Source organism: Tachysurus vachellii, chromosome 2 (genome assembly GCF_030014155.1).
Source record: "Tachysurus vachellii isolate PV-2020 chromosome 2, HZAU_Pvac_v1, whole genome shotgun sequence".
Taxonomy (NCBI): Eukaryota; Metazoa; Chordata; class Actinopteri; order Siluriformes; family Bagridae; genus Tachysurus; species Tachysurus vachellii.
The window spans coordinates 28,728,493-28,746,653 of record NC_083461.1 but is presented as its reverse complement, the minus strand read 5'-3'; the positions used below and the strand labels follow the sequence as shown (position 1 = coordinate 28,746,653).

Genomic DNA, 18,161 nt, shown 5'->3' with positions numbered 1-18,161 from the left:
GTACAGTTAAACTGCTGATAGCAAACGTTTGTGTAGCGAAATGAACCATTTATTCAGTTTAACTGTCAAAATACAAAAACACAAGACTAACAGCCTCATTTAACAGAGAAATACTGTTAAAAATCTATCTTTCTCTATCTCCCCTTCTCTCTCCCTCCCTCTCCTTCTCTTTCTCTCTGTGTCTCCTTCTCTCTCTCATTCTCTCTCTTTCCCTCCCTTTCTCTCTCTCTCTCCCCCCCTTCTCTCTCTCTTCTCTCTCTGTCTCCTTCTCTCTCACACACACACACGATCCCTTTCACCCAGTTCCACTTACTCAAACACAACGACAAACAAGGATCATTTAGGGAAACCAATTTATTTCTTTAGATCCACCCACAATCCACAGAACCATCTTTTAAAAATATACCTGATATTCTTAAAAACCCACATATAAATATCTTTGGATTAGACTTCTAGACTTCTGCGATGCTGTGTAAAGAAAATTCGAAACAGCAGGAGTCATAAATAAAGGCACATGTTATCCATAAATGTGCAATCATAGCTACATAAGCTCATGCTAAACAGAATAGTACAAGTATAATGCTAAGTAACGGACTGATTCCTTCGTTTGCTAGCATGAATCAATCGACACAAAATCTACTCAAAAAGTGCTAGCATGATTAGCATTATGTGTGGCTATGGGTATTTGATGACTGAGGTCCTCGCTGATTGATAGCATAAAACAGAATCAAATGCTTATTATTGTGCAAAGATGAGTGTATCATATTTATATCTATAAATGTCCCACGATAACTCACATGATTAGCTTTTTTTTATTATAAAACCCTTTCTTCTGTTAGAACAGCTACATTTCTGTCATTTGAACGGATCACATGTCCAGTTACAGTCAGCTGAAAATAGACGCTGATGCCAGGACCCGAGTCACGACGTGGGTCGTGTTGTTAGCATGACTGCGTGCGTATGAAGCTAGCTAGCATTTTTGCATTTGTAGTATCTTCCTACACAAACACAGAGTCTAAGAATATTAAATAAAACAGCACTTGCTTTTAAATTCGTTTTATCTTTCTATGATAAAATCGAATTATTAATTAGCATTGTGGCGATTGACACGTCCTGATTAAATCATCATATTCTCAATTTTTGTTTTTCATCCAAAATGATGATTTTTAGTTCATAAATATTCCTTAAATAATTCATTTTGACTTTTTTGTTTTGTTTGTTATCTTATTGCACCATTTTACCAACCAAATTAACCTGAAACAAAATTTTTTGGAAAAAAAAAACCAAAACAAAACGATTTGTATTATATATGGGAGCATTTTAAAAAAATATATTCGGATTAAATAATTAATAAAGCTATACATGTACAATATCGCTATACAAAAACATTTAAACTCCCTCGTGCACTGGAAATAAACCCTCTAACAGTCAGGAAAAAATGACACATTTTCCTAAAATAAAAATATTGTTGCTGTTGTTTCACGTCCCCCATGAAGTAATAACCTTTACACAAGCTTTACCCAGACTTTACACGCTCAGACCTGATCTGATTGGCTGAAGAACATTGGGTGTAGGATATAAACAGTGCTTTATCATCCTTTTTACTTTCTGGAGAACTTTACAACTTCAGAATGCCGCTAAGGCTTCTGAGAAAATGGTAAAACACTTTAAAGCTATTAAAAGTGTTTTTTCCTCATCGTGTAGAAATGAAAATGATGAAATAAGCAGAAATCCAGGATTTAAGAGGTAAGAGGTGTATACACATCTACAAATGTGTAAATAAGAAGAATTCTGAGGAGTTCTGGTCCCTCGCTGGAAGACGAGGCTTGATGATTTAACAGGCATCAGTTTCCTCCTGAGAGCTTAAGAGTTCTCCAGAGACGAATTTATGGGTTATGGTTCTGCATCGAACGGAGTTCAACATGGCAAGATGAAGAAAACATGCAGCTCTGCTTCTCTAAAGGGAAATAAATCCTGTTTTAGTGAAGATTAGCTTCTTTAGCAGGATGACAGAGGGAAAAAAAATCATTTGAAAAGGATGAAATGATTAAAGTGTGTCTGTGGTGTTTGGGAGCTGAAAGATGGAGATCGCCTTGGTCTTGGAGTGGAGAAGAAAAAAAAGACATTTTGAAAATGGAGAAATTGTGAAAAAAAGATCAGTTAAAGTTAAAAAAATTCAGATGAATGGATAAAAGCAGAGAACTCGCTACGGAGTTACAAGCATAATGAAGCATGGTGGTTGAGGCATCGTAGTTCACAGTGCTGGAGATTTTAGGGGGGATAATTAATGAAATGTCGAGATGATAGAATAAAACTCGCTCTGTTCCTGGGAGTGGGAGTCGAAGAAGAAAGTAAGAAGTGTCCTTAGAGTCAGAAACATCTGCTTGATATTGGTGAGTGTTTTGTGAATTCTGCTTTACTCCTCCATGGGCATGTACGAGAGGATGGAGTGCTCCTGTGTGATGGCAGCCAGTTCTTTAAGGAACTCAGTGAAGACCACGGCGGCATAGACCTCCGTCCTGTTCTGAGGAACCACGATTTTGGGTTGGACCAATCGGATCTTCACGTGCTTTCCAGCACTCGGCGAATCTGGTGTTAAGATAAAAAACAATCAGTTCAGTTAAATTTACTGTTCAATTCAAGTGTTTATCTCACAGACCAAAAAATGTTGCTTCCTGTTTTTATTGTGTTTGTGTTGATGACTGAACGTCTTCCTCATGTCTCACTCCACAGTGGTGTTAATATGAAGCTCATATGAAAGTAGACACTCAGGACTTTGTTCTAACAGTGACGTTTGTAGAGAAAGTACAGAAGGTGTTAAAAAGAAGAAGAGGAAAGTGTGAGGTCCTGCTTTTTTTAGTAGTTTGTAAATAAAGATGGAGTGATGAACCTTGTGCTGTGAGTGAAGTCTCTCTGGCCAGAAGACACTGTTGTGCTGCCAGGAGAAGTTCAGGAAAATCCTTCTGCCTCACAGCCAGCTGCTCGATCTGATTCTTCACTGAGGCTAAGACCTGTGGAGACCAAACAAACCACAACATGCATGAGAGAGAGAGAGGGAGAGAGGGGGGAGAGAGAGACAGACAGACAGACAGAGAGAGAGAGACAGAGAGGGAGAGAGAGGGAGCACAAACTGCTCACTCACTGTGGGTCTCAAAGAAACTATTTTTAATGAAAGCAGGAAAGAAAGATGTGAAGAGGTCAAATGTAAATGTTCACTTCTTCACTACTCCCCTTCACACCACTCCTTCACTCCACACCACACCTCTCACTATTTACCATCTAAAGGCTTTAATAAATATTTCACAATGTTTGCAATTTGATCTTTAATTCATCCCTCCATCACGTTCAGCTCTGCTCACTTTCCTTTAGCAGAAAGAAGCTCATCTACTTTCCTCTTTTCATTTTTATATAAAGCACTAAACTGAAACTGTGATGCACAGCTGAGACCCTGAGCTCCATAATCCTAATCCCAGATCATCCTGAGTGTGACCTTCAACCCCTGACTGTGATTCATATTCAATTCTTTCCACAAACAATACAATTGTTTGGTCTGATCATTGCGTGTGTGTGTGTGTGTGTGTGTGTGTGTGTGTGTGTGTGTGTGTGTATGTGAGTGTATGTGTGTGTGTGTGTGTATGTGTGTGTATGTGTATGGATGTGTGTGTGTGTGTGTGTGTATTTGTATGTGTGTGTGTATGTATGTGTGTGCGTATGTGTGTGTGTATATGTGTGTGTGTGTGTGTATGTGTATATGTGTGTGTGTGTGTCTGTGTATGTGTGTATGTGTGTGTGTGTCTGTGTATGTGTGTGTATGTGTGTGTGTATGTGTGTTTGTGTGTATGTGTATGTGTGTGTATGTGTGTGTATGTGTGTGTATGTGTGTGTGTATGTGTATGTGTGTATGTGTGTGTATGTGTGTATGTATATGTGTGTGTATGCGTATGTGTGTGTGTGTATATGTGTGTATATGTGTGTGTGCGCTGGAGCAGCTGCCGTTTTATTGGATTTACATGTTTACAAGCTGCACTGAGCTTCATTATGGATGAGGTGGAGTGAGCTGGGTGTAAATCAGCACAACTACAGTTGCGCTGAAACAGAAACACTGTGTTTCAGGTTGTTCAGGTTGAGTCTCTGTGGAACTTTTTTGAAATCTGAAGTGAAACCTTCACGCTGGGATGCTAGCTCAATGTCCCTTTGTGAATGTTCACTAGTGTGGTTTCCACTGATGACCTGAGGCCTTTGATCTCTGTAACTTCTTCAGTTTCGTTCTGGTGTAAAGGATGTAAAGATGAAGCCGAGTGAAGCACGATGGTGGTAGCGTCATGTACTGAAAGGTTTTGTACAGGTGTGTTACCTGGTACAGCGAGTGAACGCTGGGCTGGAACACCATGTTGGTGTTTAACAGGAAGGAGCGCAGCAGTGGCTGTGGATAAGCAGCGAGCTGAGCGATGATTCCTGTTAACAGAAGATTGACATGCAGAGAGTTTTCCAGCATGTTCTCTAGTCGAGAGAGCAGCACACTCATGAACGGACCTGCAATACATCACGCGCGCACACACACACACACACACACACACACACACACACACACACACACACACACACACACAATCTCAATGAGCATCTGAAACAGCACACGATGATGAGTTCCTGACCAAAAGACACGTGACCCAGTGACGTTCACTCTATCTTGTACTTCACCTGTTAAATAGTCTGTGATCTGAGACCTAGCCACTGTCTCACCTGTAAAAGGTATGGCGTGATTCACACTCCCGCTGTGGGGTTTAGTCCTAAACGGCGAGGGGGATTTTTCCGCTTCTGGAGTCTTGGCTGAAAACGAGCTGAAGTCCACGTCAACCTCTTCCTCCATGATGGAGTTTCTCAACTCTTGCTGCATCCTTGTCGGACTTTTGGCTTCGATGACCAGAGTGCGGATCAGTTCCTCGTACTGCGCCACCAAATCGTCGTAGTGTTCTGTGAGAGGGTCGTGCGGGTTCTGATCCGCTTCCATCTGGATGCCATTTTGTTTCTCTGTGTCTGGTTGCACGGAACTATTTCCTATTTCTGGTTTTTCACCCAGATCGTCTGGATTTTCTGGGCCTGCGTCGTCCTGCGTTTCGTGACTGGAAACGATATGTTTTCTGTCGGCCGACTCGTTGGTGTCCTTCTGTGCAACCAAATCGTACACCATGACGTCGTTCTGAAATTCCGACTCTTCCACGTAGGAGCCTTTGACGAACAAGGTGGCCGTTTTTCGGAGTTCCTGAATGTGTTGCGGCGGATCGTTTTGGACTCCGGCGGTGGCTCCGTTCGTTTCTTCTTCCTCTTCCTGCTGTGCACGTGCAGAAGAACCGGCATCATAACTGTCATCCCACTCGAGTTCGACACCAGATGAAGAAGTGACATCAGTATGAGCCTGTGAGGTCACACGAGGACAAGTTTTATCCTCAGGAGGCGGGGTCACGCCGTCGTAGGGGGCGGACCAGATGCGGCACGCACGCGCGCATGTGCTGATGCGGTTACGTGCATCGTGCAGGTAATGCAGGTAACTGACATCCAGGTGAATCTCTGAGCCGATCACACACGAGTGACCAGAATCGTCCTGCTCCGAGGAACATGCCTCTGTTTTTGTAACAGGAAATACAAGCGTCAACATGTAAAATGCAGAATCGCTAAATTTACATAAAAAATATCTCTCAAAACCCAAATGCATTATGGGTAAGCTGTGCTTTTATAACTAAATACTCTGAGAATAGAATCCAGTTGTAAAATATTAGCGATATGCGACAGAAATACAACTGAGTGCAAAAGTTTGTACACCCTTACTTCAAAACAATAGAACCAACACAACGTTTCATTTTTAATCTGTTCCCTTTTTTTTTAATCAAAATGATCAAAAATTACTTTTATTCATCTTCCCTCAAAGTCCTTTTTCCAGATTTCCATCAGATTGTTGTTGAATTTTTGTCATGGAGAGTTTTTAGACTTTATTTCTTTCATTTTAAATTAATGAGTTCATTGTTGCTAACCAGCTTTAACACTTAATACATTTTTATCCCGTTTTCCGTCTCTGTGGTAATATTTTCTGGATAAAATCAAATCCTAATCAGATCTGTTGAGTCTTTCTTTTCACCGTCATGTGATTTAGGGAAAAGGCCAAGGAGACAGATTGTGTGTGTGTGTGTGTGTGTGTGTGTGTGTCACTGAGGCCTTGTTCTCTCCCACATGCCTACGGGATGAAAAGAACAAAGAAGCAAGAGCGATGATATAAATGCCCGTGTTGCTGATAACATCCAGGTTAGTAAACATCGACAACCCAACACAATTCCTGACTGTGTTTATGGAATAGACATTCTGAAATTTGCATGATTTATAATATTTGTATAATAACATAATACTTATTTCTATTTGATAAAGGAAAGAGTCATAACCCAGGACTTTATTACGATTTACAAACGTTCTTTAGTGAATACATCATATTACCCATAATTCCTGAGGAAGATGTCTCATATAGGTCATGTTTAAAACATTCGTAAGTGAAAATGACAAACACTCCATTACTTATAGTTCCTGGTTTAGCTTCTTCAGGGACCTTTGACCAGGTGATGGAGTCGAGCTGTCGGATGGGTGGAGCGACGATGTCTGGAGAGCAGCAGGACGGAGTGAGGGCCAGAAACTTAGCTGCAGAAATGGAATAGCAATCTCTCTCGTTCACGACACGTCGCTGACTCAGCATCATGTGATTACATGGGATTAGATACCTGAGGAACAACACACCATCACACACACACACACACACACATTGAGACTTTTCAACACTTTAGAGATTTGCTCAGGTTTATTCCATGGACTTTATCTTAAGTGAAATGGAGGAAAAACACAACACAACAGATGACTCATAAGAGTCTCACCATCCAATGTGTCCTTGTCCCAAATAACACACCATCCTCACTACATAGGTCACATAAACACCATCAAAAACATCTCACCGTCATCATTCTACTGTGGATGTGTCCCAAATTACACCATCCTCACTACATAGGCCACATAAACACCATCAAAAACATCTCACTGTTATCATTCTATTGTGGATATGTCCCAAATTACACCATCCTCACTACATAGGCCACATAAACACCATCAAAAACATCTCACTGTCATCATTCTATTGTGGATGTGTCCCAAATTACACCATCCTCACTACATATGACACATAAACACCATCAAAAACATTTCACGTTATCATTAAACTGTGGATGTGTCCCAAATTACACCATCTCCACTGTATAGGACACATAAACACCACCATCATATCCTCCAGGCCACTCACCCTAGTCATGATACAACCCACATAAACACTTTTATCAGTTCACTGTCGACGTGTCCCATACTACACACTCTATTCACTACAAAAAACATATGATATAAAAAAAGTAGCCAATAAAGTATGGACTTAAGATAAGCAAATAAGAACAAAACGGCTGTGTAAATATGTGAAATGTCTCAGAACAGTTAGTGCTCACTTGAGTATGAGCTGAAGCATGACATCCTCGCAGTACAGACCAATCAGAGTGCGGAAGAGAGACAGGGACACGGTGCCCAGCTAGAATGCAGAAAAAACACAGTGACCAGAAGACTTTACTATTACATTTTTACATTACCTTAAGTCATTTTATTCATCAGTTTGGTTTGTACTGTTATATGTGATCACCTGGAAAGGCGTGTTGATGCGGCTGACGAGCGTGTCCAGGATGTGCACGTTGTCATGGCGATGGAGGAGGATGAAACTAAGGAAGGTGTGAAGCAGTGCAGGTTCGGTGACAGCCCTTAGGAAAAGATCCAGATACGACGTGGTGGTCATCACTTCCTCCAGAGTCAGCTACACACACACGCACACACACACACACACCAGACAATCATTACTGGAGAGTATATGCAAGTGATCAGTGACTTTGCCCTCTTTTTCAACATTCTTAATTCCAGATGTATGTTTCTTGATTGTCCCTTAACAGAATTTGTGAAGAGACTCACTTTATGCAGCGCGGGTCCTAAAACAGGAACCAGAAAGCCGTTGATGATGTAACCAACCAGCTGATCTCTGATGGATGGATGAGCCACCTGCAGGGAAATAAATATAAATGATATAGGTCTATAAACAGAAAGTGAGTAATTGTGAAATGACTAATTACTAAATGCACTCACCTGCATGACGGTGTTACAGAACTCGAGTGAGTTTAGGAAGTGAACGAGTGCAGGCTCCTGCTGCCACTCGTCATTTTGAATATAGTGCCAGTCTTCACTGGATACCTCCAGCTTAGCAGGCAGAGATGAGTACAGACCACTCAGACCGGTGGCTAATACCTACACATGCAAAGAAAGGGAAAAAAATCAAACAATTAACCACAGAATTCATGAAAGTTAAAGAAAAAAACTAAAAGACAAAAAAGAAGTAGGAAAGTAAAATGAGAGATACCTGACAGAAGAATGTGTAGTGGTTAAGTGAGAGATACCTGACAGAAGAATGTGTAGTGGTTAAGTGAGAGATACCTGACAGAAGAATGTGTAGTGGTTAAGTGAGAGATACCTGACAGAAGAATGTGTAGTGGTTAAGTGAGAGATACCTGACAGAAGAATGTGTAGTGGTTAAGTGAGAGATACCTGACAGAAGAATGTGTAGTGGTAAAGTAAGAGATACCTGACAGAAGAATGTGTAGTGGTTAAGTTGGAGGTATCGGACAGAAGAATGTGTAGTGGTAAAGTGAGAGATACCGGACAGAAGAATGTGTAGTGGTAAAGTGAGAGATACCGGACAGAAGAATGTGTAGTGGTTAAGTTAGAGGTATCGGACAGAAGAATGTGTAGTGGTAAAGTGAGAGATACCGGACAGAAGAATGTGTAGTGGTAAAGTGAGAGATACCTGACAGAAGAATGTGTAGTGGTTAAGTTGGAGGTATCGGACAGAAGAATGTGTAGTGGTAAAGTGAGAGATACCGGACAGAAGAATGTGTAGTGGTTAAGTTAGAGGTATCGGACAGAAGAATGTGTAGTGGTTAAGTGAGAGATACCTGACAGAAGAATGTGTAGTGGTTAAGTGAGAGATACCTGACAGAAGAATGTGTAGTGGTAAAGTAAGAGATACCTGACAGAAGAATGTGTAGTGGTTAAGTTGGAGGTATCGGACAGAAGAATGTGTAGTGGTAAAGTGAGAGATACCGGACAGAAGAATGTGTAGTGGTAAAGTGAGAGATACCGGACAGAAGAATGTGTAGTGGTAAAGTGAGAGATACCGGACAGAAGAATGTGTAGTGGTAAAGTGAGAGATACCTGACAGAAGAATGTGTAGTGGTTAAGTTGGAGGTATCGGACAGAAGAATGTGTAGTGGTAAAGTGAGAGATACCGGACAGAAGAATGTGTAGTGGTTAAGTTAGAGGTATCGGACAGAAGAATGTGTAGTGGTTAAGTGAGAGATACCTGACAGAAGAATGTGTAGTGGTTAAGTGAGAGATACCTGACAGAAGAATGTGTAGTGGTTAAGTTAGAGGTATCGGACAGAAGAATGTGTAGTGGTTAAGTGAGAGATACCTGACAGAAGAATGTGTAGTGGTAAAGTAAGAGATACCTGACAGAAGAATGTGTAGTGGTTAAGTTGGAGGTATCGGACAGAAGAATGTGTAGTGGTTAAGTTGGAGGTATCGGACAGAAGAATGTGTAGTGGTAAAGTGAGAGATACCGGACAGAAGAATGTGTAGTGGTAAAGTGAGAGATACCGGACAGAAGAATGTGTAGTGGTAAAGTGAGAGATACCTGACAGAAGAATGTGTAGTGGTTAAGTTAGAGGTATCGGACAGAAGAATGTGTAGTGGTTAAGTTGGAGGTATCGGACAGAAGAATGTGTAGTGGTAAAGTGAGAGATACCGGACAGAAGAATGTGTAGTGGTAAAGTGAGAGATACCGGACAGAAGAATGTGTAGTGGTAAAGTGAGAGATACCTGACAGAAGAATGTGTAGTGGTTAAGTTAGAGGTATCGGACAGAAGAATGTGTAGTGGTTAAGTTGGAGGTATCGGACAGAAGAATGTGTAGTGGTTAAGTTAGAGGTATCGGACAGAAGAATGTGTAGTGGTAAAGTGAGAGATACCTGACAGAAGAATGTGTAGTGGTAAAGTGAGAGATACCTGACAGAAGAATGTGTAGTGGTAAAGTAAGAGATACTGGACAGAAGAATGTGTAGTGGTGAAGTGAGAGATACCCGACAGAAGAATGTGTAGTGGTGAAGTGAGAGATACCGGACAGAAGAATGTGTAGTGGTTAAGTGAGAGATACCGGACAGAAGAAGGTGTAGTGGTAAAGTGAGAGATACCGGACAGAAGAATGTGTAGTGGTAAAATGAGAGATACCGGACAGAAGAACGTGTTGTGAGCGATGTGTGTGGCCACACGCTGGTTGTCCTTGCTGAGGGTCATAATGAGGAGCAGGGCATCTCGAGCCTGTTGCCCTATCTCTCCGTCTCTGTGGATGAAGGGAACAAGGAGGGAAAAGAGCAGGAAGTTAGCGGCTCCCTGATCTTCGCTGGAGTGAAAGAACAGCTCGAGGATGGAGGGATCATTGGACACAACGCAGCACAGCTGATGGAGGAGAACAACCAGCTCATTCTCCACCTTTGAGGAAGTCGGAACTCCTGCTGCAGAGACAGAAGAAATAACATCGTAGACAACATTCATTAACTGTAAGCTTCCGCCCAGGATCTCGGACTAAAATGAACTGACCGTATTTAGTAAAGTCTGTGAATGAGCTGTTTCCATAGAAACAATAACACATTAGAACGAGTGCATTAATATAATCGTGTTTATGGTACTGTACAAGCCGTGCTGCCAGTTTAATAACACCACCAACAACAAATATTCAGTAAAGAAAATATTATATATATATATATACACTGTGAGCAATGAGACAATGGAAACAAGAAAAGAAAACTACAAAAAGATAAAATTAAGATAGAAAGAGTAACAGAACAAAAGCAATGACAGACAAAAAGACAAAAAAAACCCAAACTGATTGAACACTGGGATGGATAGCAGAAAGACCAAAGCGACAAAAGATAGAACAACAAAAACAAGGGGACAGAAATGAGAACAAAAGTGAGAAAGAATAAAAGGCTGAAAACAAAGACAAAAAAAGATGAAACAGATAAAAAGGTAAAACAATTGATTGCTCGTGTATTTACTTATAAACCTCACCCGCTTGACCCGTCGCCGTTCCCGAGCAGGACGACAGCAGCATCATCAGTGGCTTCAGAATGGGTTTGTGATGCAACAGCGGTTGCTTGGCCTGACCAATCAGCATCTTGTACATCTTCAGCTGCTCGAGCTTTGATTGGTCGGTGAAATCCCGCCTCAGGCTCCATATGAACAGGCGCTCCATGATGTTCTCCATGATGACAAACTCCAGGATGGGGCCCATGGCTCCGCTTACTCCGGTCTCCTCCTCCATCAGGAGGAGGAGCATGTGTTCGACATAGTTCTGCACCGCGCTCGCCTCATCCAATGGGATCGCTCCATGGCGGAGACCATGAACTCTGAACGCGTGAACTCCGACCTTGAGGCTGAGACCTCCAGTGCTCCGTAAAGGGTCATGTTTCTCCAGTATCTTAACCACCTGATGAGCACAAACAAACATTTTACCATAAATGGAGGTGTTCGTCATCATAAAACTTTCTGTGTTTATCCTTCATCTTGTGGTTCAAACTGATCACTGTTCAGCACCTGAGCCCAGTGGTTCTTGAACACAATCATGCATGTTTCAGGGTCGACACCCTTCAGTCCCAGCGACTGGTTTCCTCGACTCCTATTGGCCACGGCAGACGCCATTGCTGTCACATCACAGTGTGGGTTAAACCACAACGTGAGAAAAGAGCGTGGATGTCCAGTTACACTTCATTCTGCTCAAAGTTAGATCATAAAGCTGAAGGGAGGAGAGAGAGAGAGAGAGAGAGAGAGAGAGAGAGAGAGAGAGAGAGAGAGATGATGTAAAGAAAGTGCAGAATAACAGAAAACAAACACAAATATACAATTTACCCGCCATCCTGCTTTAAGTGAACTGTGTATGTACAGCTTGTCTGACATCAACAGTCAGCATCCATCACCTTTACTGTAGAATATTAAATTCTACTTGACTACTCGCTAATCTTCGAGATCAGTTCAGTCTTTTCCCAAGAGACCAAAAAATTTTGTTTCCTCCTGTTTTTATTGTGTCCATGTTGATGACTGAACGTCTTCCTCGATCCACAATGGTGTTAATATGAAGATCATACGAAAGTAGACACAGGACTTTCTACATAATGTCTAGAGTTTCATCATTATTTCTGTTTTTATCTCCAATACTAGGGATGATATTTCCACACAAATGTTTGTATCTACAAAGTCAACAGTGACATCAATCCCATTTCTGCTCTCTGGTCTTTATTTTAGATCAGACTCACAGTCAGAACATCACTGATTTCTTTATACTGGTGTGATTAAGGAAGATGAAGGAAATACTCTCTGGTCACATGACCAGCTCGAACCTCATTAAACAGCGAGGTCCTGGGATTTTGGGTTTATGTCGCATTACTCGCATTAATAACGATGTCTCCTTTCTTTAAAGGCTTACACTTCAAATTTTCCTCCGTCCCTGAGCAGCAAAACAATATAACAGCCTTGTTAAGAAGTGTATGAGCGAATTTAAGCCTCTTTCCTCCTCTACTTGGCCTCATTAAAGCTATGACAGGAATGTCTGTGGAGGGAAAAAAACATGGACTCGACAAAACACAAGCGATCCTCCGAAGGCCGGAGTCGATCCCACAGAGCGCTCGGACTCCAGCCGAGAGTTCACAGCACGCTGGTGAGAATGCGTCAGGAAGGTGACATGGCGCACGTGGAAAAGGACTCAGTTGTTCAGTTGTGGGTTTATTCGCAGCTTAGTATAGAGCAGAATTACAGACACTGTCCTGTGTTTTATAGAACCCCATATGTGAGCTTAGCTATCTTTTAGCAAAAGCAATTAAAGCTTGAGTCTAATAATTCAGATTATAAATAATCTGAGCTACATAAACAAGAGTTTACTGTTATTACTGTTCTTAGAGCTACTCATTCCATTCATATCCCCATAGTTCCCATAATCCGCTTCCTTAGAAAGATTCTCTTACTCAAATCTGACCTCAGACTGACTGTTGTGTAACGTGGCTGAGATGTTTGTGCATATAATCTTGTACATACATGACAGCTTCTACTAAGTGTACGCTGCTTACTACACAACAGATATGAATCGAGTCCTTTCTTACCTGTGTGTGTGAACATCTCTGTGACTTCCTGTTGGTCAGGTGGCATCCAAACCCGCTCACACTCCGAGTCTTTGCATCGTGTGAGGAACCAGCAGAGCTTCAGACCGGCTCACAAAGAGTTACTTAAACCTGTGAGGATGAGAAAGGGCTCGAGTGAGAAGGAGAGAGCAGCTATTCTATCATAATGTGTGTGTGTATGTGTGTGTGTGTGTGTGTGTGTGTGTGTGTGTGTGAGATAAAGAAAGTGAGTGTAAGTCAGGAACTGAGTGTATGTGGGAGTGTGTGAAGATGCCTGGGAGGAAGTGACCGGATGGAAGTGAGGTGTGAGTAAGAGAGTCACTGTGTTTAGAGAAGACATGAGGGAACAAGCAGGGGGAGCTAGCGTGTGCGTGTGTGTGTGTGTGTGTGTGTGTGTGTGTGTGTGTGTGTGTGTGTAGTAGTCATAAGCAATAAGCAGTAAAAATAAGCAAGCTGTGTTTCTAATGAATAAAGACACATTTAAAGCCACATGCACAATCCATGATCACACACTAACCCCATGGCCAAATACTAACCCCACCCAGACACACCAAAGCCCCACCCTCTACACACTTACCACATCAACCCATCAATAAACACTAATCACACCACACCTAATAACCTCAACCACCTCCACACTAGCCCCATCAACCTATCACTACACACTAACCACACCACACACAATAACCCCAACCACCTCCACACTAGCCCCATCAACCTATCACTATACCCATCACTATACACTAACCACACCACACACAATAACCCCAACCACCTCCACACTAGCCCCATCAACCTATCACTACACACTAACCACACCACACACAATAACCCCAACCACCTCCACACTAGCCCCATCAACCTATCACTATACCCATCACTATACACTAACCACACCACACACAATAACCCCAACCACCTCCACACTAGCCCCATCAACCTATCACTACACACTAACCACACCACACACAATAACCCCAACCACCTCCACACTAGCCCCATCAACCTATCACTATACCCATCACTATACACTAACCACACCACACACAATAACCCCAACCACCTCCACACTAGCCCCACGCTACAAAATAGCCAAACCCCAACACACTAATCACCCCCATACACAATGCCCACACCCTCTACACACTTATGCCCCACCACACACACACTATCCCCATCAACCCATCACTACACACTAACCAAAGGCTACACAATAACCCAACCCCAACACACTAATCACCCCCATACACAATGCCCACACCCACCACACACTAACGCTGATACATGAATTAACCTTGTTTAACACATTAACCCTGCCTCCACACACACACATACTCACAAACTCTCCCAAAACAACCACACATTCTCCCGAAACTAACTCCACCCTTACACACACATGCTAACCCCATGCCACCGCTTCACCAGCCTCACCCTTTAAAGTAACACTGCCTTACACACTATTCATAAACTTGGGGACTACAAGGTGAATAAAAATCTCTCAGGTTACGATCATTAACCTGAACATTACTGTACACATTTATATAATGCGCATGTTTAAAATAATAATAAGAATTTGTTTGTAAAATAAATATGTACCGACAGAATCTGTGAAACGTTCTTTGTCGTTAAACCGTCCCTGATGGTGAAGATACCTGCTGCTCAGGAAAGCTGGAGAAACAAAAATAGGAGCCACTTTTATGTCTGTTCTAATTTGTTGGCAAAACAAGGAAGTGGTTAAATGAGGGATTGGAATTAAATCCAGGAAATCTCCACAGCTGTGTGTGTGTGTGTGTGTGAGAGAGAGAGAGAGAGAGAGAACCAGACCCACTCACAGTTAAATTACTGGGCGTGTGTGGGTATAATTTGGGTTAATTAGACTCATTTGGTGTTTCTCTGATATGATCAGAAACAGAAACTGAGACAGGAGGAGTACAAAATATAAACACCAATCAGTCTGGATCGCCCTTTATCTGGTGTGAGTGTGTTCAGCTTCACACAACACACCACACGCACCACACTCGGCTCTGTACTAACACAGAGACGCATCGTGTCGCTTAGGTTCGGTGAAGTTTCTCATGATTTCTACACAACACAAGCAGCTCGTATCAAATTCCCCTTTATCTTTCCGTCTGTCCACAGAGACACACACACCCTTCATCTCAAGGTGTGAACCTGGATTTATTCACAATGGGATTCTCTCTCTCTGTCTCTCTCTCTCTCTCTGTCTCTCTATCTATCTATCTCTCTCTCTCTCTCTCTATCTATCTATCTCTCTGTCTCGCTCTCTCTCACACACACAGGCATCATAGATAAAAACATAAAATAAAACACAATTCAACTCAAACAGAAAAACAAACTGCTCACATTTTAAATGTGATAAATTCTAGAATATAAACGTAATAAAATTAATTTCAGGGAAACAAATTTTGAGATCAAATTTGTTATTTTTTTCACTGATTTGCGCTGGTATTCATCCCATACTGATCCAAGCTATTAGATCAAGCTCCAATTGTTAATATGACTACCAACTGTGTGTGTGTGTGTGTGTGTGTGTGTGTGTGTATGTGTGTGTGTGTTTAGGTATCAGTTAAACCTGTTTCTCAAAGAAAGTTAAGCCGGGTTAGGGTTGGGTTTGTCTCCTCACATTATTCCAGGGTGTGTTGTTTACACAGTGTATACACACACACACACACACACACACACACACACACACACACACACACACACACACACACACACTACATTTAATAAACTATTAAACTACAAAAAACATTCTTACACCTACTGAGATGTAAATCTCTGGCATAAACATGTGTGTGTGTGTGTGTGTGTGTGTGTGTGTGTGTGTGTGTGTGTGTGTGTGAGAGAGAGAGAGAGAGAGAGAGAGAGAGAGAGAGAGAGAGAGAGAGAGAGAGAGAGAGAGAGACAGAGACAGAGAGAGAGAGAGAGAGAGAGAGAGAGAAACAGAGACAGAGAGAGAGAGAGAGAGAGAGAGAGAGAGAGACTGACCATTTTCTCCTCATAAAATAGTTGTACTTTCTCTCAGAATTATATGTGATAACATTATTAATAAACCCAAAACAACAAAACAAGTTTTTAAGTCATTCTTGGAAAATAAAACCCCTCTTTCTTTGCTCTCGGGTCCCAGGAGCTCAGCGCAGCCTCCAGCACTCGTGTATCACTGCAGAAGCAGCAGTCTGAAATGATTTCCTGCATCATTCACACACTTCTGTCTCAGCCAGTCGTGTTATAACAGTGTTATAATGGTGTTACAGCAGGAACACATCAACACAGGCTAAAGCGAGCCACCTCAGACATCCTGACACACACACAAATGCAAACTCAGTCTCATTTACATACCCAGGAAACCAGAACCTGACACCTGATAGGTGGGATTTACGCAACATTGTTGGCATGGCAACCACAACCTTGGAGATAACAACAATCAAAGAACACACACACACACACAATAGTGATTGTGCACAGAACTGCCTGCACTGTATGAGATAAAGCCATCGTGGTGTCCCAAACCATCAGTCTAGTGCACTAAAGAGTGCATCAGAGAACTACACCAGCCCTAGTATCTAGTGTTAGCTTGTAGTGTAAGCGTAGGCTTGTGTCCTGAATCAAACAGCTCAACCAATAAACACAGCAGACAGCTTAGTAGTTTGTTCAACCTTTACACCTACATTCAAATTCAGTTTGTACCATCCACACAATTGTACTAGCGAATACACAGAACACACACCGTAGTAAGCAGCTTTCATAGCTAAACAAGCTCACACTCACATCTGAACTGTTCTTGTTGACGAATGGCTAAATCCCAAACCACAAAACTAGTGCACTAAACGCTTTAGGGTATACGCCATCATACTACATAGGAACAGTACAGAAGTAGGAAACTTCAGATGTAGTCCATAGAAAGACTAGAAAACACACTCGCACCTTCCTAACATTCCTCTTCAAGGAACTGGGCTTGGGCTGTGTTCCAAACCGTCACACTGTTGTAGTAGACCACCGAAGGGGAAGAGAAACATTCTTTTAATTCCTGATAAGCACATCTAAGCATGTAGACAGTTGGGCGTGTTCTGGCAAAGATCAAGCGTGCGCTCTATCCACAGGTGTAGATAAATGCGCGTGTGTGTGTGTGTGTGTGTGTGTGTGTGTGTGTGTGTACAATAGGAAACAGAAGACACATTGTGCATCCAAAACCCCACCTTACATACTGCATTTAGGATCAAACTCAAATTTCTTTTACATTTTTTCTTTCATCCCTTTCTGGATTTGTCGCTGGCTGTGTTCCAAATGGATTTATAGTACACAAGTGCTAGTTTATTTATTTGTTTTTATGAATGTTTTAACATTATTGCTGAAAATTTCCACAACCAAATGATCAAACATTTCTTACAAAAATGAAATGTTTAATGTTTAAACAAACTATAGTCTGCTTCGACCTTACTGAGAGTCGGAGCTGCTGACGAGCTCAAGGTTACACAACCTTGCCGAGTGAGTACAGAATACCCAGAATGCACTGTGGCATTTGAAGACATAGGAAGGTGAGTAAAGTGCGATAGCTGACATTTACACAAGAACGTTTCCAGTCACTGAGATTTCTTGTTGAAATACGAGACACCAATCAGTCATCATCTCTCTCTCTCTCACACAGACACACCACATGGCTTCACAAAACTTCATACTGCATGTGCAAGAAACTAAATATGACACACAGAGAAAAGATGTGAACCAAGATGTTTAAAAATACATTATAACATTATTTTAAAAAATTTCAAAGGCACTTAGAAAATGTTCATAACAGAATAAATAT

General features: G+C 41.8%; 1 protein-coding gene across 5 annotated transcripts in view; it reads right to left on the bottom strand.

The window, feature by feature from the left end:
- Positions 1-339: 339 nt before the first annotated feature.
- Positions 340-18,161, bottom strand: part of fhip1aa (FHF complex subunit HOOK interacting protein 1Aa) — a 19,569-nt gene continuing 1,747 nt past the window's right edge. For 2 of the 5 annotated variants that reach the window (XM_060864176.1, XM_060864179.1), the window contains exons 2-15: positions 14,933-15,004; positions 13,319-13,447; positions 11,763-11,961; positions 11,238-11,655; positions 10,398-10,681; positions 8,203-8,361; positions 8,032-8,118; positions 7,712-7,879; positions 7,524-7,603; positions 6,562-6,761; positions 4,744-5,622; positions 4,355-4,533; positions 2,891-3,011; positions 340-2,589 (exon numbers count right to left, since the gene is read on the bottom strand). In XM_060864176.1, coding sequence (XP_060720159.1) covers positions 2,417-2,589; positions 2,891-3,011; positions 4,355-4,533; positions 4,744-5,622; positions 6,562-6,761; positions 7,524-7,603; positions 7,712-7,879; positions 8,032-8,118; positions 8,203-8,361; positions 10,398-10,681; positions 11,238-11,655; positions 11,763-11,867 — 2,853 coding nt within the window. In that variant the 5' untranslated portion in view covers positions 11,868-11,961; positions 13,319-13,447; positions 14,933-15,004 and the 3' untranslated portion in view covers positions 340-2,416. The remainder of the gene's footprint in view (positions 2,590-2,890; positions 3,012-4,354; positions 4,534-4,743; positions 5,623-6,561; positions 6,762-7,523; positions 7,604-7,711; positions 7,880-8,031; positions 8,119-8,202; positions 8,362-10,397; positions 10,682-11,237; positions 11,656-11,762; positions 11,962-13,318; positions 13,448-14,932; positions 15,005-18,161) is intronic. The other 3 variants (XM_060864178.1, XM_060864177.1, XM_060864180.1) reach the window with 2 other exon arrangements.